This window comes from Thunnus albacares, chromosome 9, assembly GCF_914725855.1.
Source record: "Thunnus albacares chromosome 9, fThuAlb1.1, whole genome shotgun sequence".
Classification (NCBI taxonomy): domain Eukaryota; kingdom Metazoa; phylum Chordata; class Actinopteri; order Scombriformes; family Scombridae; genus Thunnus; species Thunnus albacares.
In genome coordinates, this window is record NC_058114.1 from 30527711 (window position 1) to 30553259 (window position 25549).

General features: G+C 39.2%; 1 protein-coding gene across 3 annotated transcripts; it reads right to left on the minus strand.

Moving 5' to 3' along the window:
• Positions 1-5999: 5999 nt before the first annotated feature.
• Positions 6000-25259, minus strand: si:ch211-247n2.1 (calcium-activated potassium channel subunit beta-2). 3 transcript variants are annotated; one of them, XM_044362473.1, is made up of 5 exons: positions 25199-25259; positions 9747-9842; positions 8497-8667; positions 8089-8284; positions 6000-7832 (listed from the first exon to the last, which is right to left on the minus strand). In XM_044362473.1, exons 1-5 carry the CDS (start codon positions 25246-25248, stop codon positions 7548-7550), a joined length of 798 nt encoding a protein of 265 aa, XP_044218408.1. In that variant the 5' UTR covers positions 25249-25259; the 3' UTR covers positions 6000-7547. The 3 variants fall into 3 exon arrangements, with proteins under 3 accessions (XP_044218408.1, XP_044218409.1, XP_044218407.1); XM_044362474.1 differs by lacking the exon at positions 25199-25259 and adding an exon at positions 23022-23222; XM_044362472.1 differs by lacking the exon at positions 25199-25259 and adding an exon at positions 14823-15412.
• Between the last annotated feature and the right edge of the window lie 290 nt (positions 25260-25549).

Consider the following 25549-nt stretch of genomic DNA (forward strand, 5'->3'; position numbering starts at 1 on the left):
CCAATGTGTGTCTGGTCTCTTGGGGCTCAATAAGTGACTGATTGATTAATGTAATGTTAGGCAGGAAATATATAACTTATTTAAGCCATGTAAGATGTAGAGTTGGAGATGCCTATGGTATAGTGTGTAGCCTGGACCAAGCAAAAAAAACAGATCTGTTTGTTAAGAGTACACAGTTAAAGACAAAATCCAACAAGTACAAAAATAAGATGAAGAACTTGGGGACAAAACCATCCCAAACAGTACCCCACACTGCATGTTGACCTTTACCTACTGTAAAACATGTGGACTAACATATAGTTAAGAGACCAGCACTGGTGTTCCACATGTATTTACTCTGAGCAGTAATATTGAGTGTGGTGCCTCTAGGTGGCTGCTGCTGGTACTCCACTGAGCAGATTTCTCAGACATGACATGACAAACCTCTGGGGAATTGTAGCATTGTTTTAACTCACAGGAAATTACACTGTCAAACCGAAGCAGATCATACTGTATTTACTATCAAGACTACCATAAATATAAATAGTCTACTCTCATATAGCCTGATAGATAGTTTCAAGTAAAGGTATTTCAAATTATAATAATCTAAACACATACTTATTATAAGTCTAAGATCATAATGGGGTATCTAATTTTTTAATGCAACTCCTTAATGGTAAATGTTCTTATGATACCTCTTTCACTTGTAAAACTGATTATGCACTCCAGCCAACAACAAGCTGAATGTCTTAACAAATATGTGCTGCATTTACTTCAAAGATCCTTACGTCCAAGCAGTCCCAGTCTGCGCTGGTAAGGGATGGTGCCTTCCAAAAAGTTTAAAAAATAGAGCTGCTTGTGAGCCACAAAGCCAGTGACAAGACTGTTATGGTGACTGACAGACTAGTCTTTCATAGCTATGTTTCAACTATAAATCAGATGGCTGTCTTGGTATCCACAAGTTACAATTTCCACATAGTCAAGGACCCTTCAAAATAGATAATGAATCAATCAGTATGTATAGACGGGTGCTGGATCCCTAAAAGCAAAATTCAGGAGCAGGATGTTATGTACGGGTGTTTCTGGCAGAGGCTGTGTATCCTAAACAAGAATCTAAAGAAGGAGATAGCAACGATAAAACAGATCTAACTAATGAATATAAGTAAAAACAGGACGGTGACTCACACAGTGACGGATACCCATTCAAGCCACACAGATAATTAATCCAAAAACATTCCCTGCACTAACTGTTTTTTCTCAATTTCCTTCCCAACAGGGAACTTGAACAGCCTCAGTGCTCATAAAGCAAATGTCATTTATCTTATGATCATAAGAAATAAATGTCTGGGTACTGGAGACTTCTCATGATTCCTAATAGAGGTTTTGAATGACTTTTTTTTTTAACCAACATATCCACTTAGTTTCTTATGCTGGACGCCCTCTTGTGGCAGAATCTAAGGCTTTGCCAACACTGGGGTCAGACGCCAAGATATGCCAACATTTATGAGCCACATCTTTAACAAACTGGTGCATGGTGAGGACACCTTCTAGAATTGACAACTCAAGGTAAGTAACTAAATAAGATAGACTTCTCTTCAAAGCTGGAGGATGATAACTGTCATAATGTAAAAAGGTGTCGGGTCAGTCTCTTTAACACTTGAGTGTGTAAACCATCATCTTTCTTCAAGTTAAGTTGAATCTGATGGATTCTATTTTGGAATTCAAATAAACATGAAATCTTTTAAGAGGGTCCACATCACGTCAATCACCTCTCCTCAAAAAACCCCAATCCATACATATGTACAATACCTGATCTCAACATCATGGAGTCAGTCTGGGATTACATGAAGAGACAAGCAGCTGAAAATTCCATGGCTTTGTATAATTAAAAATCAAAAAATGTTATATTTTCTAATCCATGGCGGTGAGGTATAATAGGCTATAGACCAGCTACATCCATTGTGCATAACAGATCATTATTCTCAACATGGCAGCTCTTCAATTTATTCAAAAAGTCTCAATAGTAATAGCTGCCATCAGATGCAGTCACTTTAGAGCCCTCCTTCCTGGGATCATCCCGTAGCTCTCCGTGCCTGGAAGAGACACTTCATGGTATAACAACATTCCATTAACATACATGAGGGGGGCAATATAATGCACTCCAGTACACCACCTCCCACTACGACCTCAATAATAAGCATAAAGTAGAGTTATCACCTTTCCAACAATGTCAACAAAAACTGAAAATGTATAAGCTTCGTAAATGTAGAATTTGTGGCAGAGCGGTTGCATTGGATTGCACTAGGTGTACATAATGAAGTGGCTGGTGAGTGTATATAGCTGTTGAATAATTTAAATTAATTTAAAAGTTAAATGTTTCCCTCTGGAATGCAGTAGAGTAGAAGTATAAAGTAGCATAAAGTGGAAATTGTGAATTAGTAAAATTGCATTGTAATACCAGTAATCCCAGTACTTGGGTAAATGCTACATTCCACCACTGGCAACATAACCTGCATTTGTAAAGACTGACAATTACCTTTGCATGGACCCATGCTGCTGAAGTTAGTCTGAAGCCCTCCACTCACAGAACAACGCTGTTCCCACTTTGCGTTCCCAGGATCATCCCACAGATGTTCTCCTCAAAGTCACAGCTGTCCACAAAGTTAGAAGACGTGGCTGTGGAGAGGAAACAGTCAGTTTCATCAAAAAATATGAACAGCACAGAGGACCAGAACAATCCAGGGTTATCGTCCACCTCTTTATTCCAGTCCAAATCCTGAAATGATGCTTACATTTTTATAGTTTTACATAGGTGATACACATATGGATTAATTGTACAGAAACACAATTATATACAACATTACCTCTTTGAAATACTATAAATTCTGTGTTTAAGTGAGAAATTGGCATGAAAAAGGTCAAATCGCCACTGAATATCTGACTAATAGCCTCCTATGTTTTATTTAGTTAATCAGTAATCAGTGAGGTGCTTCAGTATTTGATGGAAACATCTAATGTAAGCATTTGAATCAGGACACCTTTGATCAAATATGCTCTTTAATATGCAGCTTTTATTAGCCCTGCATGAAAGGAGTGATGAAAGGACCAAGATGCAATATGTAAAACTCAGTGCCCCCAGCCTGATAACTGATAAACCCTGGAGAGACACCATTGTGAAAATAGGTTTATATTAGCTTGCAACAGAACTGAAGGTGCTAAAATGGCTGGAAATTTACAGCTAATGGATCAATTGCTATTTCATCCTTGTGTTTCTGGGAAATGAGGCTATGAGTCTGTGATAAATAAATGATTGCCTGAGCATTTCTGGTGTCTCCAGGGTATTCATGGCTGCATGAGGCTTATTACTAAGGGCTGATGCTTTATAGATTATTGCCCAAGATTATCAATATATATATATATAAACATGAGCTAATGCCAGATAGACTCTGACCTTTCTTGTAACTCTGCCAGGTTATTATGTGGCAAAAATCATTCTCATTTTATTAGTTTATTGATAGTTCAAACACTGAAAGCATGCTTCCAGTCCAGCTTTATTTAGGCCATCTACTACAGGTCACGTATTGGTTACATTACAGCTACTGTTTTCAAATATATGATAATGTCTAAGATATTTCAGTGCTTTTTCTGTCTTCATGTCCTCCCCTATTGATTTACAAATTGACAATTCCCATACAGTCTTTTCAGCATTTTAGTGTGACACTATTTGATGATATTATGCTATACATGCTTTGTCTGCACAGCTGTAAATCTCACCATACCGTATTTCAATTCTTCTTATTTTTTCTTGAAGAGAGAACATGATTGTCCTCATGTTTTTAAGGGAAGTCACATGACATTGTTCAATACAATATTTTGAAACAGTGTAATGCAGTTTTATTGATTTGTGCAGTATTGTGAGCACAAAAATATACACTGGGGGATGCCAAATTCTGGCTGCATAACATATGGGATAATGTACCAACAATCAAATCTACAAGCACATCAAGTTGTCCAAATTAAATAACAAAATACTATATGTCGTATGTAACTGCCCTCTAGAATGATACATGAAGGTTTTCTGATTTGAAGCCACCATGGGCATGGTGACATTTTTTTTTCTGTGCCAAATTGTAAAAACTCACTGCAAGACAAATAAATCAATTTCATGATGTGACAACACTATGGTTAAGATTTGGTTTGGTTAGGTACAGAAACAACTTAGGGAAAGAGCAAGGTTTGGGATAAAATAAGTACTTAGTTGTTCCAAACATCTGGATTTGGGTTAAAATTACTACATCGTTAAGTTTAGGAGACCTTTGTTGTCATGGTTACAATAACCATGGGTTAAGGTTAGGGAACGATTGTGGTCATGGTTAAAAGAAACCAATGTCGACTGAGGGTAAGAAACACTACTTGAAGTCCTGAATGGAGAGACTGAATGTGTTCTAATGCTTACAGAAGTGATGCACTTACAATTGATCAGCATTTGTCCTTGCAAAAGTTCAAACATACATTAAACTCACACACAGACCTGACCTTACCTGACAGAATCAGATTTGTGAAACAGATTTAATCAGGGGGAACAGCATGGGGTCAAATTTTCAATTTCACATATGACCTGCATGGGTGTGATTTAAAATCATTTCTGGAGTGGGTCTACAGGCACTGAGGGATTCTGCTTACACACTAGTAATGTTGCTGTCTGGCTTAGTGCACTAAGTTTTGACTTTAACTGGATTGTTACATTTACTCAACAAATGAATCAGAAAAGCAAACACACTCTATCCAACAGCTCAGCTTGGCTGTAAAATAAAACAAACCTTTAATTTCTCCATTAAAAACCTTAATATTCCATCTACTCTTTCTCTCTCATTGAAAGATCCAGAATCCATGAATATGTAAATACTGTTCATTTCAAACGTCCGACTGTTGGACACAAGATGTCTCCAACTTCACTGAAAAGTCAATGCTCAGTGTTTGTGCACTGGAGGCTTCAGGTTTTCACATCACACTTCTTTGAGTGAAATATTGGACTACAACTGGCTCCAAACTAATTGTGATGTCACAAATCATGCTGGTACATACACGTGTTAAATTGAGATTTTCGGTGAGCACAGATAAACTTTCTACTTTCAGCAGATAAATGTGAAAACAGCCTTCTGGTGTCAAACTCTGCACATACATCAATCTGCACATTGAAGCTCAAACATCCAACTGAAAGAACAAAAAGCAAATTTTTGAGTGGAGGGGGACTTTAAACATTTGTTTTAAACATCTGTATCTGTATAGTTGCAGCAATGCAAATATGCTCCCACTTTAGCCTACCAAGCCATCATGCTACATCACCATCTACTGGACTGTACCAGTGGAGCTGCCAATGGCTTGTACAGTGATCATGGCTATATGTAGGTATGTGTCCTATACGGCTGCTGTACTACGGCTGGATGTAAACAGGAAGAAGTTGAATAAAGTCAGAGCTCAAACTACCACAGTGTGTCCCCCTTGTTTTGGTAACACAAATATTAGACCAAATTTAATAATATATTTCCTAAGAGTGTTATTAGCCAATCAAAGATGAGTGTTGTAACTGAGTTCATAGCAGTGGCGGGACTAAAGAGAGCGAGAGAAATGAGTGAAATCGGAGAGAAGATTTTAAGTTTGGTAAAACCTGTTAATTTACTGTTTGTTCATCAAGTCAAGAGCTGGAGGTTTTACATTAGTGTGTAAAACAGGTGAGTGAGCCGTGTTCAGAGCTGTTTTCTGACAGTGATGCCACTACACTGGCGCAAACGCCATAACCACATGTGGACTGTTGCTAGCTGGGATGAGAAGCGTGTTCTTTCACCGATCTTTCACCTGAAACGAGGACCGGTTCTTCCTGCTTCCAGCTGTGCAGTATCACTGTGGAGGTCAATGATTCACAGTGATGGAAAAAAACAAAAACAAGTAGATAACTCAAATTGTTTGGTAGAAGACACAATCATGCTACCAAGGAAATAAACCCTTAATTTTGATGACCCCATATCTAGGGCCATAACTACCATTAATGAACCTGTGGTTTATGTATTTTTTCTGGGGAAGTACAGTTAAAAACGTACATATGGTGAATCGGATGACTTCAATAGTTATAGGCTCAATATTTTTTATTTTTGATTACTTTTAGCATTTATGAGTAGAGCCAGAACAATGAAAAACACATTGTATCACTATCCAAATAACACTGTAACCTTATAAAACCTCAAAAGATAGTATACATAGCAGTATAACATACACAGTAGTATATAAGCAGTATAATTCCTGCCACAGTAAATAGTAAGCCTGTTTCCCAGCATACCACTTTTCTTTAACTGTGAACGTACTGGCTTTCAATGAAATCCAAAGTATCTCAGCCTGCAAAAATTATCTCATAGTATATACCTCTCTGTTACTTCCCTGTTGGTTTATCTGTGATGGTGCAGGTCATCATCCAGCTAATCAGGGCTCGTCAACACGTCAATCATCACAAACCACTTCACAAATTCTGAATTGTGACATAATCAATAATGAATAATCAATATTAAAGGTTCAAACATCATTATCAAGAGGTAAACAGCACTTTGTGTTTATTTGAAAGTAAAATCATTCATGTAGCAAAACATGTTTGGTAAGAAAATGTAAAATCAATCTCAGGCAGCAGTGGTGTTAATGTGTGAAGCTGTAAATAAACTCTGTTTAGCTTCAGCTTGACATTAAGGAGAATAACTGTATGTGGCAAGTGAGCTGAGAGTGGAGTAAGGCATAAGTGGAGTAATAATAACCGGCTAGCTAATAAGATGATAAAGTTATTTGTAAAAAGAAATCACAATAACTTTGTTGCACTTGTGTGAAATTTCACAGCTGGAGATTTGAATTCCTTCTATAATCCCAGAAACTCAGTTTTACATAATCTTCACATTCAGTTCACAGTGTCAGTATAGAGACTTCCTAATAATAGAGCAGTGCCTATTAAAATGTATTCACATATAGGACCCAAAGCGTCAAATCAGTAATTCTCTGTTTGTAAGACACAGCTGCAGTAAACATTAGCAACCTCTGCTACATGGGTACCCAGATTGCCCAAAATGCACTTTTGGGGACCAAGCTAGAGTTAAAGATATTATGTCTTTACAACCAGTTTGTAAAGCTATAGAATACCTCCCTGTATCAGAATAGTACACAATTACTGTATGTCACACTTGTATAAATGCTTACAAAATTACTGACTGGCCTACAAATATTATGGAAATTAAGGTTTCAAAGGTTGTTACTGAGCTTCAGCTACCAGCATGCCTTACTGGCTTCAAGCTGCAAACCTGCATCAGGTCATCTTCCTATCTGGATTTCCTCTGTGTCTCTCAATGTGACATCCTTCTGACATGTATGTTTCTCTTTCTACAGTAGCTGCTTTCAGACTGTCACTGAGACATGGCTTTGAGTCTAACCACATCTCAGCCTTCCATCCACTTTGTCTTTCAGTCTTGGCCCCATGAAACTGTTTCAGTTGTCCCCTTGTCCATATAATGGGAACATCCTTTTGGGTCACCGATACTTCACCTCTTGATGCGGCTCATTCGCTCACACATGATGGATAGGTACTGGGTCAGCTTCACCATGGCAATGATAATGGTTCCTCCAATCAAGGTGCAGGTTGGCCAGAAAAGCGAGTGGAAGACAGCAACTCGGCCATAGATCTGTGTCAAGATGGCGCTGTCCACGCGGTCTGTTGGATCCACAAAACACTGAACTGTGTGTTGAGATCTGAGACGCTCAGATATGTTCTGGACTATAGCATGTGTGGCTGCATAGTCCTTACGGCACTTTGGGATGTAGAAGCACTGGAGGAAAGAAAAGTAAAAGAAAAGAGTTCTATTGAATTTCTCATATATGAGTGATGGATGACTACAATTCCCATGTGCTTAAAACCACAGCGATGCTTTTGATTACTGATCTGATCAGTTTAATCTAACACTGGTAAAAAAAAATGAAGTAAAGTAAGGCTGACAACTTGAAATCATCCCCAACAAAGCTAAAGCTGCCAATAAAGGGAAGAAAGAACAGGAAGTGTCAGCAACACCAGCAGTGGTCAGGTACCTCGTGGTTGCTGTCCTGCGTGTCTTCGTTGTGCAGCAGTCGTACCACCTTTCCTGAGGAGTTGAGGCTGACAAAGACCTGGAGACAAGGGAAACGAGAACGCTTCCAGCACTCTGTTCCACAGCTGTATGAACAGTTTACATCCCACACGATGGTGGAGTTCACAATAGTGCAGTTAGCCTCGTCCGTCCACACACTGTAGACAAAGATAGAGAAGTTACTGTATTTCCACTGCATGCTGAGATCCAAACTTCATCCGGTACTGCTTTTAAGGGATGTTTTTAAGGGTTTCAGTGGTTTCTGCTATACACCACTCTTGACTCAATAATCACTATGAAGTCACAATAAAAACCAAAGCATGCATTTGCTGTTCTGCAAACTGAAAGTGACCTTGTGAGCTGTTATCACCTGTCTGAGTAAGAGCGCAGTATGGTGATTCCCAGGACAAAGTACATCATGACAGACATGAAGACCATGCTGAGGCCCAGCAGTATGGCTCTGTCCTCTCCTGCCCTCAGAGCTGTTACCGTCTTCCTCTTGTCCAGGACCTCATACTCACGAATCTTCTGGTAGATGGATCTGAAAAAGGTTGACATGAAAGATGCAGCTTGAAAGACTGTATATTCGCTTCTTCTTCAGTCAACATATCAGAGGGTGAAAAGAACCCTGTGAGGTCTCTTTTTAAAAATGTAAATAATTAAATGATGCCATATGATCATTCATGCAGAAAAAAAGGTTAAATCATTTTAGTCCTCTTCAGATTTTAGGTAAGGTGTTCTGTGTTCTGTTGAGTCTTTTGGTTTACTACTGTAATAGTAGTTGCCTTTTGTGTTAAACAGGGAATTAGTTTGTTTTACAGCAGATTAGTCATGGGGGACTGACAGCACCCCACTCTGCTTTATAAATAACATAAGCATCAGAAGCATTTAGCAGCACATCTTAAGAGTGATTGTGATCCCTGCACCATTTACCTCTGACAATAAACTATACACCTTTACAGGAACCTCGCAATAAAGCTCTGTGAAGCTAAGGGGAGCTGCAGAGTCGCTCATAATTCTCTGTGGGTTTATCACTACAACGATGCCTCTCACATTACACACTGTAATTTGACACATTGTTATTATAAAAAATATTGATTATAGCATCTTTAAAGCCGCATTATTGTTTTGGGGTTTTTTAGGTGGCTCCAGCTGCTTAATGCTCCACTATGTTCACCAGCTGGTTACTAACTTTGTCTGGCATTTAGTGTTGGGCAGGTAGTGTATGGTGCATTTATCAATCTTTTGCTGAAAACAGCAGCCTGCTGCTGCTAAAACAGGGTTGATGACAGCAAGTTGCGGGCTGGTAAACCCAAACAATCATCCAAAATAGACTTAAAAGCTCTGTTGAGCTGATGGTAAAGTGCAGGGTCGGGTGATAATCTCTGTGAGCTTGTCACGGTGAGCAACAGCTTTCACATTACAAATAATAATTAGTTGTTAATATGAAACTATTGGTTACTGCAGCTTAAACTCCTTGAGAGTCATTAAGATGAGATCCTCAGATGACACCTTGTTAGTTGTTCCTAAGTTGAAGCTAAAGACTAAAGGTGATTGTGAGTTTCAGAATAACCATCATATTGGCATTAATGCAAACACAGGCGAGACAGTACTCAATACCTGCGGTCACCTCCTCCATCTGTTGCTTTACTTCCTGCCCACAGAAACATCCTGTCTGAGGAATGTGGGAACCGTAGACCGCCGTTGCTGACCCACCTGCAAAACATGCAGAGACTGTTATTCAAAAACCAAACAAGATCTCTCTACTGTTGTCCTGACAGTTCTGTAGAAAAAGGCCAGAGAAACTGTAGGCTATGGCTCAGGCTTATAGAAGAACTAAGCTGCCATATCTGTGTTCAGTCTGAAATCTATGTTCTGGACTCAATCAGGGGACATTAGTAAAAAATAAATATGCCAGTATCAGGTCTGCTAAACAGAGCTTGATAGGATTGGAAAAGCACACCTACAGTATGAGCAACAAGATTGATGAATTCATGAATTCATCATGGATTTCTGCAAGTTATAGTGATTTCAAAACAAACTGACAGTAACCACAAAGATCATGACAAAATGAGCTGAAAAGCACATGTTCGGTTAACATTGACTTAAGAAATTAGTGGCTGTATCTGTCAAAAGTGCATCCCTAACTCCAGCGCCAATTAACCATATACTGTGTCATATTTACACTAGTGCCAATATGTCATTTGTACAGACTGCCGGTAACATCAAAGAGGCCAAAACAACCCTAGCAAGTTGTCAACCATACCATCCATGTCAGCACTGAGCAGACCCAGCGTGCCTCGCAATTATTTACAACCCAGGCTGCACAGGTCTCTTTCATCAGCCATCAATAAGAGTCCTTCACTCACTCTGAGAGGCTACAGTAATGTCAGCTCTGTTGTGTGTGTATGTGTGTGTGTATGTGTATATACTGTATGTGTTGTGGACTGTAGTTGATCAGGGGCAGAAGAACTAAGAACTCAATTTAAACCTCAGTGGATGAAGGCGTTCTTGGGGCCGCAGGTTCACCATATTACAAACGTGTATTTAAGAGTCTACTTGAACTTCTGTGAGTCTCCAACCAATAAGCTCTTAACTTGGAGCTTGACCCATACTAGAGACTAAAAAACAGGATATATCAGCCTCTGCTGCTTCAATTTTGACCATTTTGACCACCAGTGAGGAGGTTGGCAGACGTACAAGAAGCCGGACTCTGACAACAGAGACCCGGGTTCACATCCTGATGTCTACATGTAGTTTGGTTTAGGCAACAAAAGCACTTTGGTTAAGGTTGGTGAAAGATCATGGTGTCACTTAAATGTTAATAGACACATTGTGTTTCAAGTCACTGCAGACTTTTTCTATATTAAACCAAGACCATGATTTTTCCCTAACTTTAACCATGTGCTTCCAGTGCCTGAACACAACCATAAAGAGTTTAGTGTTGCTGTAGTGGATATTGTTCTGCAAGATCAGATATTTGATGGGGAAAAAAAAGATCTATGTTGTCTCTGAACATTTCACTCATACGTTCAGTATCAACATTTTTGCAACTTGCAAAATATGTTAATTAACAACATTTTCTCATTATATTGAGAGAAAATGTATTTCAGCCATTATTATGTCTCTAATAAAACGTATTTGCTGTTGCAATTTAGTCATATATGAACATATTTTCTGGGAGACAGTGTTGGGATTTTACAACTCTGGAAAGCTGTCATGATGGTAATGATGATTGTGAGGTAAGCAGTAGAACAGCTTTTACATTGCAAAGTAATCTAACAGGAACGTTTGCTTGCACATATGTGATTGGCCAATATAGCACCTTGCTGCATAATGCATGATTGTTTTGCTACAAAAGGTTCAGCTGTCTTGCCAGGGCCCTCCGAGGAGGTTGCGTTTTTTTTTACACGGTGTTAATGATGGTTTGAACACGCCTCGGTCTTGTATATTTATTCTCTGATCATAAAATCCAAAATTAAATATCTGTAGAAAAACAAATTCAGTGTGACAACCTATCTGCCTTCTTGTTAGTGTGGAAAACCACAACCTAAAATAAATCTGAGACTGACATTGTGTGTGTGTGTGCATGTGTCTTTACTGAGAATGTGTTGATTTGATTTATGTGTGATGAGTGTGTTGACTGACTGCATGCCTACACGGGTCTACATGTGTGTCTTTGAGTGTTATATTTGTCTAAAGAGAGTTATCTTTGTAAACTGATGGAAAAACTCCAGTGACACACACACGTGAAGTGGTTTGTGGACACTCTCTCTGCAGAACATAACTGTCATTCCTTAACAGTTTAGGACCTCCCGCCCAAATGGAAAACATGCTCCCTCATAGAAGCTGACGTAGTGAAGGTCAGACAACACTGTGACTGAAAACAGACAGAAACTCACATTTTATTTGCTAACGCTAAGCACTGTTGTGTTTTGTGAAGTAGGTGTTACAACTGTGGCTTTTAACCCTGTAAAGAAAGCAATAATAAGACAGACACACACCTTGAGCTAGATCCCTTCAGGTGCAACTGCCGTGTGTGTGTGTGTGTGTGTGTGTGTGTGTGTGTGTGTGTGTGTGTATGCAGTATATATTGCATTATTCATTTACATCTGTTTTCTGTCATTTTTTTGTGGTAGTTTGGTGGTAGTCCTCCCACCTGGTTTGACAGTTTGAAGAGACAGAGAGTCACATCGATCTACCTGTTCTGAAGGTCATCTTAAATCTTTTCAGAAAACCTGAGTGGGATGTCCTCTGCTGTGAAGTAAGAGTTGGGTTTCTTTGTTTGTTTGTTTTTAAATTATGTGTTAATCATTGTGAGGGGGGGGGGGGGGTCATTCAAATCTGCCGCCAAAATATCACTCAGGTTAGGTTGAAAGTTAAAGAATAATTCTGGGGTTCATGCGCCCACTCAACCTTTTGAGATTCAATGGTTTTAGAGAATATTTAAATTATGTTTTTCAAGTGTTCTCATTGTGCTTGCCATTGTGTGTGTGCCATTATCAAAAATACAACTACAAAACCTATTCCAAATCTGCCACTGTATATATTGATACATACATGCTTAATTCACACACAGTTTACCATTACGGTCTGAATGATTAAAAGATTAAATTCATGTTACTTTTGACAGAAATAAGTCAGTTCAACATGAACCAGAGCAAACAGAAGAACAAACCATCAGGAAGCTGTTGGCACCTGGCTACTAAAGCAAGAGCAGTCAACATGACAGGACTAAATATTGACTGAAGCACGGTTCACTACACACACATACACACACAGACATGCTTGGCCTATAAAAGCAATAGGGCCATGAATGATGGACCACCAGAAGGGTGCCTGAGTCAATATTTGTTTATCACATATATGTATGTCTGCTTGGTTGTTGTGAACACCGTTTCAGTCAAGCCTTTCTGCGCTGAGAGCTCTTAGCTGCAGCGTAGTGACAGCTTGAGTTCACTGAAATCAACACTTGTGACAAGATGGTGGAAATGTCAACACAGGATGTGAAGCCTCAAAATCTAAGTGTGAAATCTAAAATCTCTCTCACACCAGTGGTTCCTAATATGAGGGTCAGGAACTCCCAAAGTCTCAAGTTAAACCTGAGGGGTCATGAGATAAGTAATAAGATGGGGAAAAAAACAAACATATTCATGCTTCACTATGATTTTTTTTATTGCAAAATACTGGATATTATCTTCTATGCCTCCAAAACAATCCAAATAAACTCTTTAGTTATAGTGGTGATAAATTATACACATATGCCACCTGTGACAAGGGGTCACGAGTCGACATTGCTTTGCTCGAAAGGGTCACATGCCATAAAGGCTGGAAACCAGTGTCATGGACCTCCAGACACTAATAAGATCTCACCTTACTGGGTGTTTGTGTAAAGAAGTGTCAGGAAATGTTAAAAAAAAAAAAAAAAGAAAGAAAGAAAGAAAGAAAGAAAGAAAGAAAGAAAGAAAGAAAGAAAGAAAGAAAGAAAGAAATTCAACAATATCTATCACTGACAGTTGGGCCAACCAAAAGCTTCAGCTTTCTTAGCTTTATCTATCGCTTAGCCCAGTTGATTTATGATCCCCATAGTAATGCTAGAGACATTGTTCTGTAGATTTTTTAGATCAGTTTTCAGAGATAATTTTCAACATTTTGAGCAAAGCTTCACTCAGACTAGGGCTGAGGATTAATTGTTTGTATATCAAAATCATAATTTTGTCTACTGTTTTGGCTAATGGTGGTTTTGTTGATTCCATAGTTTTGATGTTTGAAAAAATTAGGAGGGGGCCAACAGAGTGGTAGCTGTCTTTTTTTTACATGAATGATTTTGGTGATTGTCTAACATCAATTTCAGACGGGTAGCTCACAGTTTATGATTGTTCCATAACTGTCGAGAGTGAATGACTGGCAGCTGGTGAACAGAGTTGTCAGAAACTCCCAGTTTTAACCCTAAACTTTTAAAAACATCATATCATCATTTTTAAGATTACTTAACACCTTAACAGCTCTTAATTTAGACCTCCAGGATTCATTGCTGTGAAGCAGCTCACCCTGTCAGTCTGTGACGCTAATATTAGCGTTAGCTCCAGCAGCTAACTGTGTAGAGCAGTTCACTTTTGGTGTGATCAATCTGATATCAAAACATTATTATTTTTATCAGGTTCTATTAATGTAAAACACATAAACATAAGCTTGTGATTATGGTTGGTGCAATATTATCTTGGTCAGAAAAATAAAATTGCAATTAGATGTTTTCCATAAATCATTCAACCTTAACTCAGATTAAAGATTTTCGGTATCTTAGCCAACTAACTCATAGCAATATTAAATAAGAGTAACACACAGTCTCTTATACTTGTTCTCCTGAAACTGAACATTAACTAAGATGTATATGTTGTATGTTGTGCACTGTATACAAGTAACAACTCACTTTTATTGTGTGTGAACAATGAACGTCATAACTGATATTCAGCTTCAATTGACAAGTCTGCTAGTGAAGCAGAGGAAGACAGTAAGTACAGTCAAAGCAAATCACAAAAATGATCAGAATCATCTGAACTTGGCTCAACCTGATCATATGCGGACTGGAAATGATACAAAACCAACTGTACTCCAGTAATTACATTCTTTTTAACAAATCTATAGCTTACATTTTTAGCAAAGCTTACAAGTCCTATATGATAAAACTGAGCTCACCTGATATCTGATGGTGGTGTCGGGCAAAAGTCAACGGTCAGACTGTCGGAGCAGTTGTCCCCTAACATGGTACCTTGCTTTTTAAAACACCTCCATCCATAGGCTCATATTCACCTTCATCCAAATTTCTGCCATTTAATTCAACTAAAAGTTCCTACTGCTGCTTGAGAGAATATTCAGCAGTCTTTACTTCTGGTTGCTAAAGCTTAGCTACAAAAAGAAATCAATTGTCAGTGATTTTTTTTTCACTTCCAATGTCACGTACTATTCAACTCTGAGCTATACATAATATTTCAGAAGAAAAAATAAATTGATTTTTGTAGTATTTTAATAATTAATTTTTGCTTGTGTCAAAAAAGTTATGTAAGGTAAGCTAAGTAACTAGGTACAAAATTTGCTAATGCATACTACTTAGCAGAAAGCAAACCAATGCAAAATGAGAAAAAAAACAGAAACCGGTCAATAAAGATCCATTATCTGGAGCCGTTCTCCAATTATGACCCACACATCTTTGTGGCTCTGCTGAAAGAAGCCTTGTGGCTCTGCTTTTGACTGCTGTGCTGTCTGAGGTGTCAGGTCTCTATAACAGCAGTGTAACACTGAGTTTACGTCAGCCTCATCAGCATCTGTCAGTGTGGATGTGGGAGGTGGCTGGGCTGTGTGGATGAGGGACTGACGGAGAGCCGGGAGAAACGTGAACATGAAAATACTGATGTTCCCAAAACACTACAACAACTATCGCTTCTAGTGTTTTGCTTGCTGTGCAGTTTGCATGCTGTCCCTTGACAGTCCTAAGACAGGCAAGTTTGGAGAAATTGAAACTTTACATAGCAGACAATAAACTGACTATACAGTATGCTAACTGCTCAGCAACAAGACAAGTTAGCAAATAGCTGAGGAAGAACAAAACATTAAACAGCTAAAAAAAGGCTGATATGCGTCTGAGGAGAGGATGCCCAACCTCGTCGCCAGGGAAAAAGGTTCATATTGGACTATTCAGCAAAAATACAATTTAGGCTCAATAACAACAGTTTTAATGTCCAATGTCAAGATTTTTTTAATTACGACAGAATTTGCACATGGCAACTAAGGTTAGGTAAAGCCTGCAACAAGATGCAAACTCTGATCTTCTGCAGGAAAGCTGTCACCCATCTACCACTCTGAACTCCACACCTTTACTTTCTGCTTGGCTCCATAAAGGGCACACTACTTCCTCCACTAACACTGAATATTGCATCAGGATGGAAAATGTGAGATACAGAGTAGTCCAGGCTACCATAATTCTTCAGGAACTGGGCTATGGAAATCACTCCTGAGACCACTGGAGACCAAACTAAACCTAAAAGAGCAAATTCATATTCATCAGGTGGCCAGAAATGACCATCAAATTCAATTTAGGCTAACAAACAGCTCTGAGTACAGGAACTCTTTCTCCCTTTAGAGATGACTGGTAGGTAGATGGCAGTGTACAGTGTGTGATGTTTAGTAGATCCGGTCAGTGCCTGTCATCTGCACAACTACAGGGTAACAAATAAAATAATAATGGCAGTTGCGAAATGAGTTTAGTGTCATCTTAGTAATCTGCTACCTTTTTTGGTGGTTGGGCCAAAATCCAAATTACTTTGCCAGCCGTTACCTAACGTCTGGCACCACAGTTTGTAGTTGCATCAGTCTGAGGCACACTGCCTTTGACCTTTAACTGCATGACAGATATCTGAAATAATAGCTTTGTCTGTATGTGTGTTTGTGTTTTCAATATTATTGTACCAAAAATTGACATTATACTGAAACAAAAGAAGATTTTTTTAACAGGAGGTGGTGTAAGCTATGCAAGAATGTAAAGAACAGAGAAATAAATATGTGATGTACCGTATAAATATAAAACATATAGGTTTTGATATATTATATATGACTGAAGTGATACCATCTGAAACTGTTTCACTTCAAGGCCTTTGTGTGTTATACAAACCTTATCAAATGGCAGGGGAACACAGAGGCTTATACATGTCTTGCTACATTATATGCATATAGACATACAGAGCTATTTATTCACCTTTCTTACAACTGTTAAAAAGGTCATGAGGAGAGGAATGTTCTGTGATGTGGTCACACACTTCTTTGCTATACGTATTGTGTACACACGCTCGCAAACACTGTCGACATACTTTAAGCTGGACACACACACACACACACACACACACACGCACGCACGCACGCACGCACGCACGCACGCACACACACACACACATACATACACACACATGCTGGCTTCATCTCAAGCAGTTCTTAAGCCAAGCCACTTGTCTCTCTTTGACACATAAACCTCACAGCTTTCCTGGAAGGCGGGACCGTCAGGTGGCATGGTAACTGCACAGTTGCTGCCGTTCCCTGTGACAGGGTCGAAGACTCACAGACACACAGGCATGCCTTCACACACACACACACACACACATACACACGGTGTGTTAGCAGTGATGTCATGGTTCTGTTTCTGGAAGGTTATTTGGATGGCATGTGTTTCAGTGTGCGTAGCTTGCAGTTGTCTTTTGCCACCTGACTGACAACAGAATAGACACACAGCTTTCTTTAGAATCGAAGAGCTCTAGCATATAGAATAAAGCTATTATTTTAGCCTTTATCTGAATCTTGTCATTTTTAAAGCATCAGCTTTATAGTATTTTACATTTTGTGCTACCTAGTCAGACAGCAGATGAGACTGTGGTTGTACAGACTGGCTTCTAGGTGAGAATGAGTGTAACTGAAAAAAACAGCAAGCTTCCCTGATAAAAAATACAAGTTAAGGTGAAAAATAGGTGGTGTTACTAATAATTCCAGATAAATTAGTTATTTTATAATCCAGGCATGTTTACAACAAGACAGTGGTAGCTCTGGATACTCTGATTGACATGTTAACAAGCATCATGTAAACATCATAAAATAATAGTTAAGTGTCCCAGCCCTTTCGAGCAGAGGCAAGGCTGGCAACATTTTGCATCCAGAGGGGTTAACACATTAGACCTGGATTGGACAAACATTAAACAGGCATTCAAAGTAGTCCCTTGCCCCGACCTGGGCAACTCAGATCACCTTCCTGTGATGCTGATACCTGCATAGGGGCCCCTGTTCACCTGAACAAAACCATATGCTAAGCAGATCAGGGTCTGGCCAGATGGGGCCATTTCAGCACTCCAGGACTGTTTGGACTGCACTGACTGGGACATGTTCAAGGAGGCTGCCACAGTTGACCATCACAGAAGCTGAATCTGTGGCTGAATATATACATAAAAAGTGTATTGATGATGTCACTGTCACCAAGAACATCACCATACATGCCGTCCAAAAACCCTGGTGTACCAACAAGGTGCATGTGCTGCTGAGAGCATGAAATGCTGCCTTTAAGTCCAACAACTAATTGGCCCTTAGATTAGCTAGGGCCAAAATTAACCGGGGCATCAGGGCACTTCCATGTCATGACTCTAGAGACTCCAGGCACATAACTGCTCCACTACCCTGCAAACTACAACATTGACGTCCATAACAAGCTCAATGGTTATTTTGGGTGGTTTGAGTTACTGCACAACATGCCTGTGAGGAAAAGTCACCCCTCACCACCATGACCAGGTTCACTGTTTTGGCCCTGCTGATGTCCAGAAGACCCTGTGCAGAGCCAGCCAAAAAGCTGCAGATTCTGATAATACACCAATTCTCAAGCTCAGAGAATGTATTAACAAACTAACACATGTCCTCACAGACAATTTTAACATCTCTTTGAGACAGATTGTTGTCCCTTCATGCTTCAAGGCCACCACCATTATACCAGTGCAAAAGAAGTCTACAGTGTTGGGTCTTAACCACTTCCACCCCATAGTACTCACACCCATCATGACGAAGTGCTTTGAGAGGCTAGTCAAGGACCACATAACATCCAGACGTCCCTCCACACTACACCCATTCTAGTTTGCATACCGTCCAGAACACTCCACTAATGATACCATATCCTCAGCACTGCACCTGAGCCTGGAGAACAGGAACATTTATGTGTGGATGCTTTTCATAGACTTCAGCTGGGCCTTCAATACAGTCATTCCCTGATAAGCAAGTTCAGTCCATTGGACTACTGAATACTAGAGTTCCTGACACACAGACCCCAATCAGTACGGGCTGGTAATGGCGTTCCTCAGGGCTGCGTCCTGAGTCCACTGCTGTTAACACTGATGACCCACAACTGTTGTGCCACACATAGCATGACATCATTATATTTGCAGATGACACAGCGGTAGTGGGCCTCATCAGCAATGGCAATGAATCATCTTACAGAGAAGACGTAAACCAACTGGTGGACTGATGCAACACAAACAACCTGTCACTAAATGTCAACAAAACAAAAGATAACACTGTGAATGTCAAGAAGAACTGGTGCATCTTTGTATTTTCAATGTTTTCAATCTATGCTTATGTGTGTGGACATTGAGCTAGGAGTAAACACAATTTTGTTGTATGGTATGGAGAATGAAGTCTACTTTGGACTTTGAACTTTGAACCAACTGGGCAAAGTGGGTCACTGCCCTGGGGGTTCAGACCAGTGCCCCCAAGTTCACTGTTTGTGGTAATTTGCTTTATTTCAAATAAGTTTGGGAATATGCACCACTATAGCACGATATGAAATGCATTCACCTGATCTTGAGGATTCCACTTGTTATGTCAATGCATCAATTTCCATTCATGGCAGCAACATTGGTTCACCAGGGCTGGGCAGTCACCAACACGCGTCCAACCCTGGTCAGGACAAAGGTCATAAAGGAGCACTGGCTGGCACACTATGACCACAGATAGATCCCCAATGGGGGTTTGACCCAAATCCATTGAATCAAGTATTAGACACAAACCATGGACCCACAACATCTCTGGTATGACTATAGCTTTGGACATTGATCTTATGTCACTTCTCATCTCTCTTTCCATATTTTAGTTCTCTCTCTACAGTATACCATCCAAACAAAGGCAAAAACTCCAGAAACCATGAATTCATGTAGTTATATATATAAAAATAAAAAAATGAAGAGTACTTAATGTGTTTATTTGCTCCTTTGTGGCCTGTGGTAGCCTCTTCCCAGACCTCTGAATCACCATTCACATTTCTTATTTGTTTGGTGATGCAAATAGATCTGATGTTGTGTCAATTGATGTCCCTTTTGGCTGATTGGAAAAACAGTCAGCAACAACAATCAGAGCTTTATAGGATTAAAAATGTCATCTTCCTATTTAGTCTGTTAGCTTCCTAGCTATATTAATGAAAAAAAGCAAGTGAAGATTCACGCATCTGTACAAAGCAACAAGAACATGAACACAACATCAGGCAGAATGAATGAATGAATTAATTAATTAATTAAGTGAAACAAAATTCAGTCTAATTGTCAGGATAGGCCTGTCTAACTCTGTTGCCTGAGACCCTGTACCCTCCAATATGGCTGCCGGAAAGACATCTTTAGATGGAAAGCAAACATGGGAGGTAAGACTAATACATATCTCTGGCTCACTGGTACGTCATCTTTCTGTAAAGCTACAGCTGCATTGGCAGGACAGAGAGAAATGGAAAGTGAAAATACTGTAAATGAGATTAGAGGCTTGACTGAGACATATTTTGTTTTGAGTGGTAGAATGAGTGCTAATAGCAGAGGAGTAGAGACAGCTGGTGTTAATGGTTCAGACCAGACTGGGTGGCTCCCCACTGCGAGGTATCGTTAATGGAATGATCCAGGCTGCTGGGAAGTCATTTCAGTACATGTAATTAAATCAGCTGCTGAACTACATTTTACAGTAGGTTGGTGGTAGTTCATCTGAATTTAGATTTGGGGAAAGGATTTTGAGAAATTACCAACTTTTGTTTATATCTCAAATACAGAAAGAGAATTGGATTAGTTTAATTACTTTTCCATCTGTTTTAATTTATACCTTGAAGGTGCAATATGCAAGATTTGGCCACCTGCTCCAAACAGTCCCCATCCTACCCTTACCCCCCACCCTTCCCCGTCCCCCCAAACACATCACCACACCACCATCACGCTCATAGAATTATCACTCACTGAATATAGCATAAAGCTTACTGTTTACAGTGAATCCGTGCTACAGAGTCATCAAGCTATCAAAATGCTATGGAGACATTAGAGCCAGCAGTAAATTACCAAAAAGCTGCACAGATCAGTCCATCAGATCATACAGCTGAGCTGACCAGCCGGCCAGTGACTAAGACAACTCCGACACCATCAGAGCTAATTTTCAAATAGGCATTATTTGGATAAACTGACCACATCTTGGGAATCTAAATGATTACTTTCTCGCTGAAAAATATATTAAAACTTAATAAAGTGACATATTGACCATCCTACAGCAAAACTTACAGCAGCTTCCAGCCTGGCTCAAAATCTCCGCCATTACTGCCGTGGTGGTTCAGAGCAGCACTACTTCTTCTTCCTTTCATGTTGGACTGAGGGCAGACTGGACACTACAGTGACTCACTATAGCCCTTGAGGTACAAAGCGGGATGAGACAGAACAGGGCTAGCTGGTTAGCATGCTAACTTCAGTAGATATCTCTGCAGCACAATATGCAGATGTCTTTGATATTACATCAATACTGTTATTTCTTCACATTCTGTTGATAATTTTAGTTATTTTTTGAATGTTTTAAACTAAAATTTTGGCCAAATCTTATATAGTGCACCTTTAAAGTGTCATACTTGTAACATGTTATAAAGACCCTTTTCCTTCTTTTGAGTTTCCCATAAAGTTTCTAGTAATCAGTTGTCAGTATGTCATTAAACAAACATTCAGTTTTCCCTGAAAATACAATATTTCAATTAAAATAGTGCTTAAACTGGCATATTTGCTATTGTGGTTTTGTGTTTTGCGCATTGTGTATGTAGAAATTGTAGGTGTATATTAACCTTTCAAAACAACCCATCCAATAGGTAGCTGCTGTGCACCCAAAGACACACACATGCGACTATCTGTGGCTTCTAAACGCCAGACAGTGAAAATTATGATGAGAAGAGGAGGGGTGAGTGGACAGAATTTATAAAAAGGACGTAAATGATCAGATATTAAACAAAGATTTAAAGAAATTGTTTGACATTTTGCTGAGAGTTAGATGAGGGGATTGATACCTCTGTATCACCTCATAACATTTCATAAATTCAAGTGTGTGCTCTGGGTGATGACTGTATGCTTGCTGTGTTTGTATGTGTGAGATGTCTGTATGTGTTCTTGAATGTGTCTTTCATGGTTTTTGTGTCCTATTTTCTTTGTGTCCCAATGGCACTGTAAAGCACTTTGTAACCTGTGTTTGAAAAGGTGCTATATAAAAGTTTTACTTACTTACTTACTTACTTGCTTACTGTATGTTGAATGTGAAACTGAAGCCAGGATACGGTTAGCTTAGCTTAGCATCAATTTTTCATTTAATTTATTTGGTCCACTCATGGTAATGCACCGTTCCAGGAAAAAATGTGATTCATAAACAAAACACAACTCAGTTTCCTTGTACACATTCCATAAAGACTCGAAACAGGGGCAGAAATAGTGCGGCACATCCTGTAGGCCACATCATCAACTTGTAATTTTTACAGATTAGAGAAATGACACATAACATGTTATCTCATTTGGTGGATTTTGTTACCTTTCGTTAGAATCAGGCTACTTTTTCCCCTTTATGCTAAGCTAAGTTAACTGTCTGCTGGCTTTATCAATTTATTGTATAGATATGAGAGAGACATCAGTCTTCTTGTCTAACTGCCATCAAGAAAGTATATTTCCCAAAATATCAAACTACTCTTTTAATATGCAATAATTTAAACTCAGAAGTCTTCTGTATCTCTAAATCCTAGACTGACAATATGTCAATTTTTTACCATAACATGACTGTTATGAGACAATAGTAATTCAACCTATAGTTTGTTAGTGAGACTTTAGTGTTAAATAATGGCATAGTATTAAATCTCTGCAAATGCAGCACAAAAACATTGCAGCAATGAACTTTTAAACCACTTTTGATGTAGGCAAAATAATCAGGTGTCAGATAATCTTAAGACAAACTCGACACCTTCTTGAGCAACCAAAACACCATCCTATGACTTTCTAACTCACAACAGCTCCACAAAAAGTTCCCCACATTTTCTTATCCTGTCAAACCGTCTAAACTTACCGTAACTTGCTGCTGTAGTCAAAAAGTTTCCTGGCCGCAGGTATTCATTTTGTATTTTAATCCCATGGTATTTTAAGAAGTGTCCTCTAGGCTGAGCCAGTATGTCATATTCTGTCTATCAGGGACAGAGCGGCTCCGGCAGCCCTCAGCATGTCTCCCATAGGACTGCTGACTGAGCCACAACAATAATAACCACACTGCCCCTCACTGCTCACACTAATAATCATGATGATGATAGTCTGTGGGATTTGGGGGAGAGAGACCGTGTTTGGTGTGGGAGGGAGAAAGGGAGGAGATGAGAGACCGACGGAGGAAACAACAACACAGGGAGTCAATTAAAACAGTAAAGGCTGTAAAACCAAAACAAGCTACACAGAGCTGAGGGGAATTGCAGGGCTGGGTGCTAATTCTATGCAGGTTCATTACTTCAAACGACCCTAGTTACATTACACATAGGAATTTGAACAACTGCTTATGTAAAAATATTGATTAGTGCGGCTTCATGGTTGTGAAAATGTTGTAATCAGTTAAGGTTAGTAAAAGATTGCCGCCATGTTTACAGAAAACAAGAGCAAACCCGGGAACAAAGTGTTGAAGTCAGACATTTATACACCTGCCCACCGCTCCATTAAACCTCTGCATATTGTTTCAATGCACTGAATATTATACTATATCATAAGACATGTCAACATCTCAAATAAAAAGACAAAACAGCATAAAAGAACAACTGGCTCGAAATGAAAGGTATCTTCACCAGATCATAAATGGCACAGTAAGAACTAGGGCTGGACAATGTATCAATATTATATCAATATTGTAATATGAGACTAGATATTGTTGTAGATTTTGGATATAATATTATGATATGGCAAGTGTAGTCTTTTCCTAGCTTTAAAGGCTGCATTACAGTGAAGTGATATAATTTTCTGAACTTACCAGACTGTTTTGGCTGTTCTATCATTTGCCTTCACCCACTTAGTCATCATATCCACATTACTGATGATTATTTATGAAAAATATCATGTAAATATTTTGTGAAAGCACCAGTAGTCATCCCCACAATATTGTCACGATATCAATATCAAGGTATTTGGTCAAAAATATCATGATATTTGATTTTGTCCGTATCGCCCCGCCATAGTAAGAACCTTACAAGTCACAATAAAACCAGCTTAAGTTATGAAAGTTCAGCAACTTGGATTTGGTGATTTAGGGGCCATGTTACATTTATGACTGTTGTTTCTAGCCTCATGTGATTGATGATAACCAGAAGCTCCTAAGTGGCTTTAGAGGCCTCACACAGACATGGTGTTTTCTCTCTCCTCAGCTGTTTACAGGCCATGTTTGACTAACATCTTCCTCACTCTCTCTTGTTGCAGCTTGGGGCAGAAAAACTTTACACCATCATTTTAATGTTCAATTTGGTGAACTCATATTGTCCCCAGCACAGCCTTTAAAATTAACTTTGGGAGATATGACACATTTTAAATGTTTCACTAAGAAATGTTACATAAATGAAATATGTATATTGTAGTTAATATTAAAATGATCAGAGCAATATAGTTCCATTTACAATAAACCTCAGTTGAGCCATGCAGCAGGATTGTCTTAAACCATAGACACAGTGACCTCTAGTGGCAGGTGGCCGACACCTACAACACAGCAGCTGGGTTCAGGCTAAGGACACGCTAATGGGGTTTTATAGACATAAGATATGATCTGTTCCAGACAAAACAGGTCTGACCATAGAAAGAATCCTGCAAAAAGTAGAGAAATACACTTATTTGACTTTTTACAAGGAGTTAGATAGGAAGATTAATATCAATTTCATCTGTTTGTTAAATAGAAAGATTAGATTATTCAAAATGTGGAGAAACTTAAATGATATTCTACTGATATTTAGTTTTGTCTTGGAAAATATAACAGATTTTATGTAGAACCTTACTAAAAGCACAAAAGAATTCTTGTTGTTTGTAGTTACTCTAGATATCGATTTTTCTTCTTTCCTTCTTTCTTCTCAAAGTAACTACACAAATATGGTTTCCTGCAACATGCAATCTTTCTGATACAAAGTTGAAACATTGGGAAATTCTACCTTTTTTATTTTTGGAGGGAAAGTTACCACACCCAAAGGCACTACATTGTGAATGAATGGATAAACAGATCAGTGGGCTCACCCTGGGGTGTCACAGGCGCCTGCCTTTCTGAAGCTCCTCAGCTGTAGCATGCTGTTGCTGTGTTGATGTCTGAATGACTGAGGGGGGCTGGCTGCACACACACACACACACACACACACACATACACAAACCACAGGATGGAGTGCAATTCAGTAAGAAAACACAGAGAGAATTGAAGGAAGTGGAGGCTTTGCTCACTTTCCTGATGGTGGGAGAGGGCGGCCGCGATTAGACATTTCCATCCAGTTCCAGTTTGAACTTTGACTTGGTGAAGGCAGTTGTTGACAATGTTCTCATGTTTCTTGAGCTCAGACACTTGAAAAAGTCATTTGAAACCCCTTTTCTAAATAA

Coding starts and splice junctions, on each gene's coding strand:
- si:ch211-247n2.1 (XM_044362472.1), bottom strand. CDS start 14,890: ATGTTAGGGGACAACTGCTCCGACAGTCTGACCGTTGACTTTTGCCCG. Junction 9,843..14,822: donor ACACCACCATCAGATATCAG/GTGAGCTCAGTT, acceptor CATGTTTTGCAG/GTGGGTCAGCAACGGCGGTC. Junction 8,285..8,496: donor CTGCGCTCTTACTCAGACAG/GTGATAACAGCT, acceptor CTTTGTCTACAG/TGTGTGGACGGACGAGGCTA.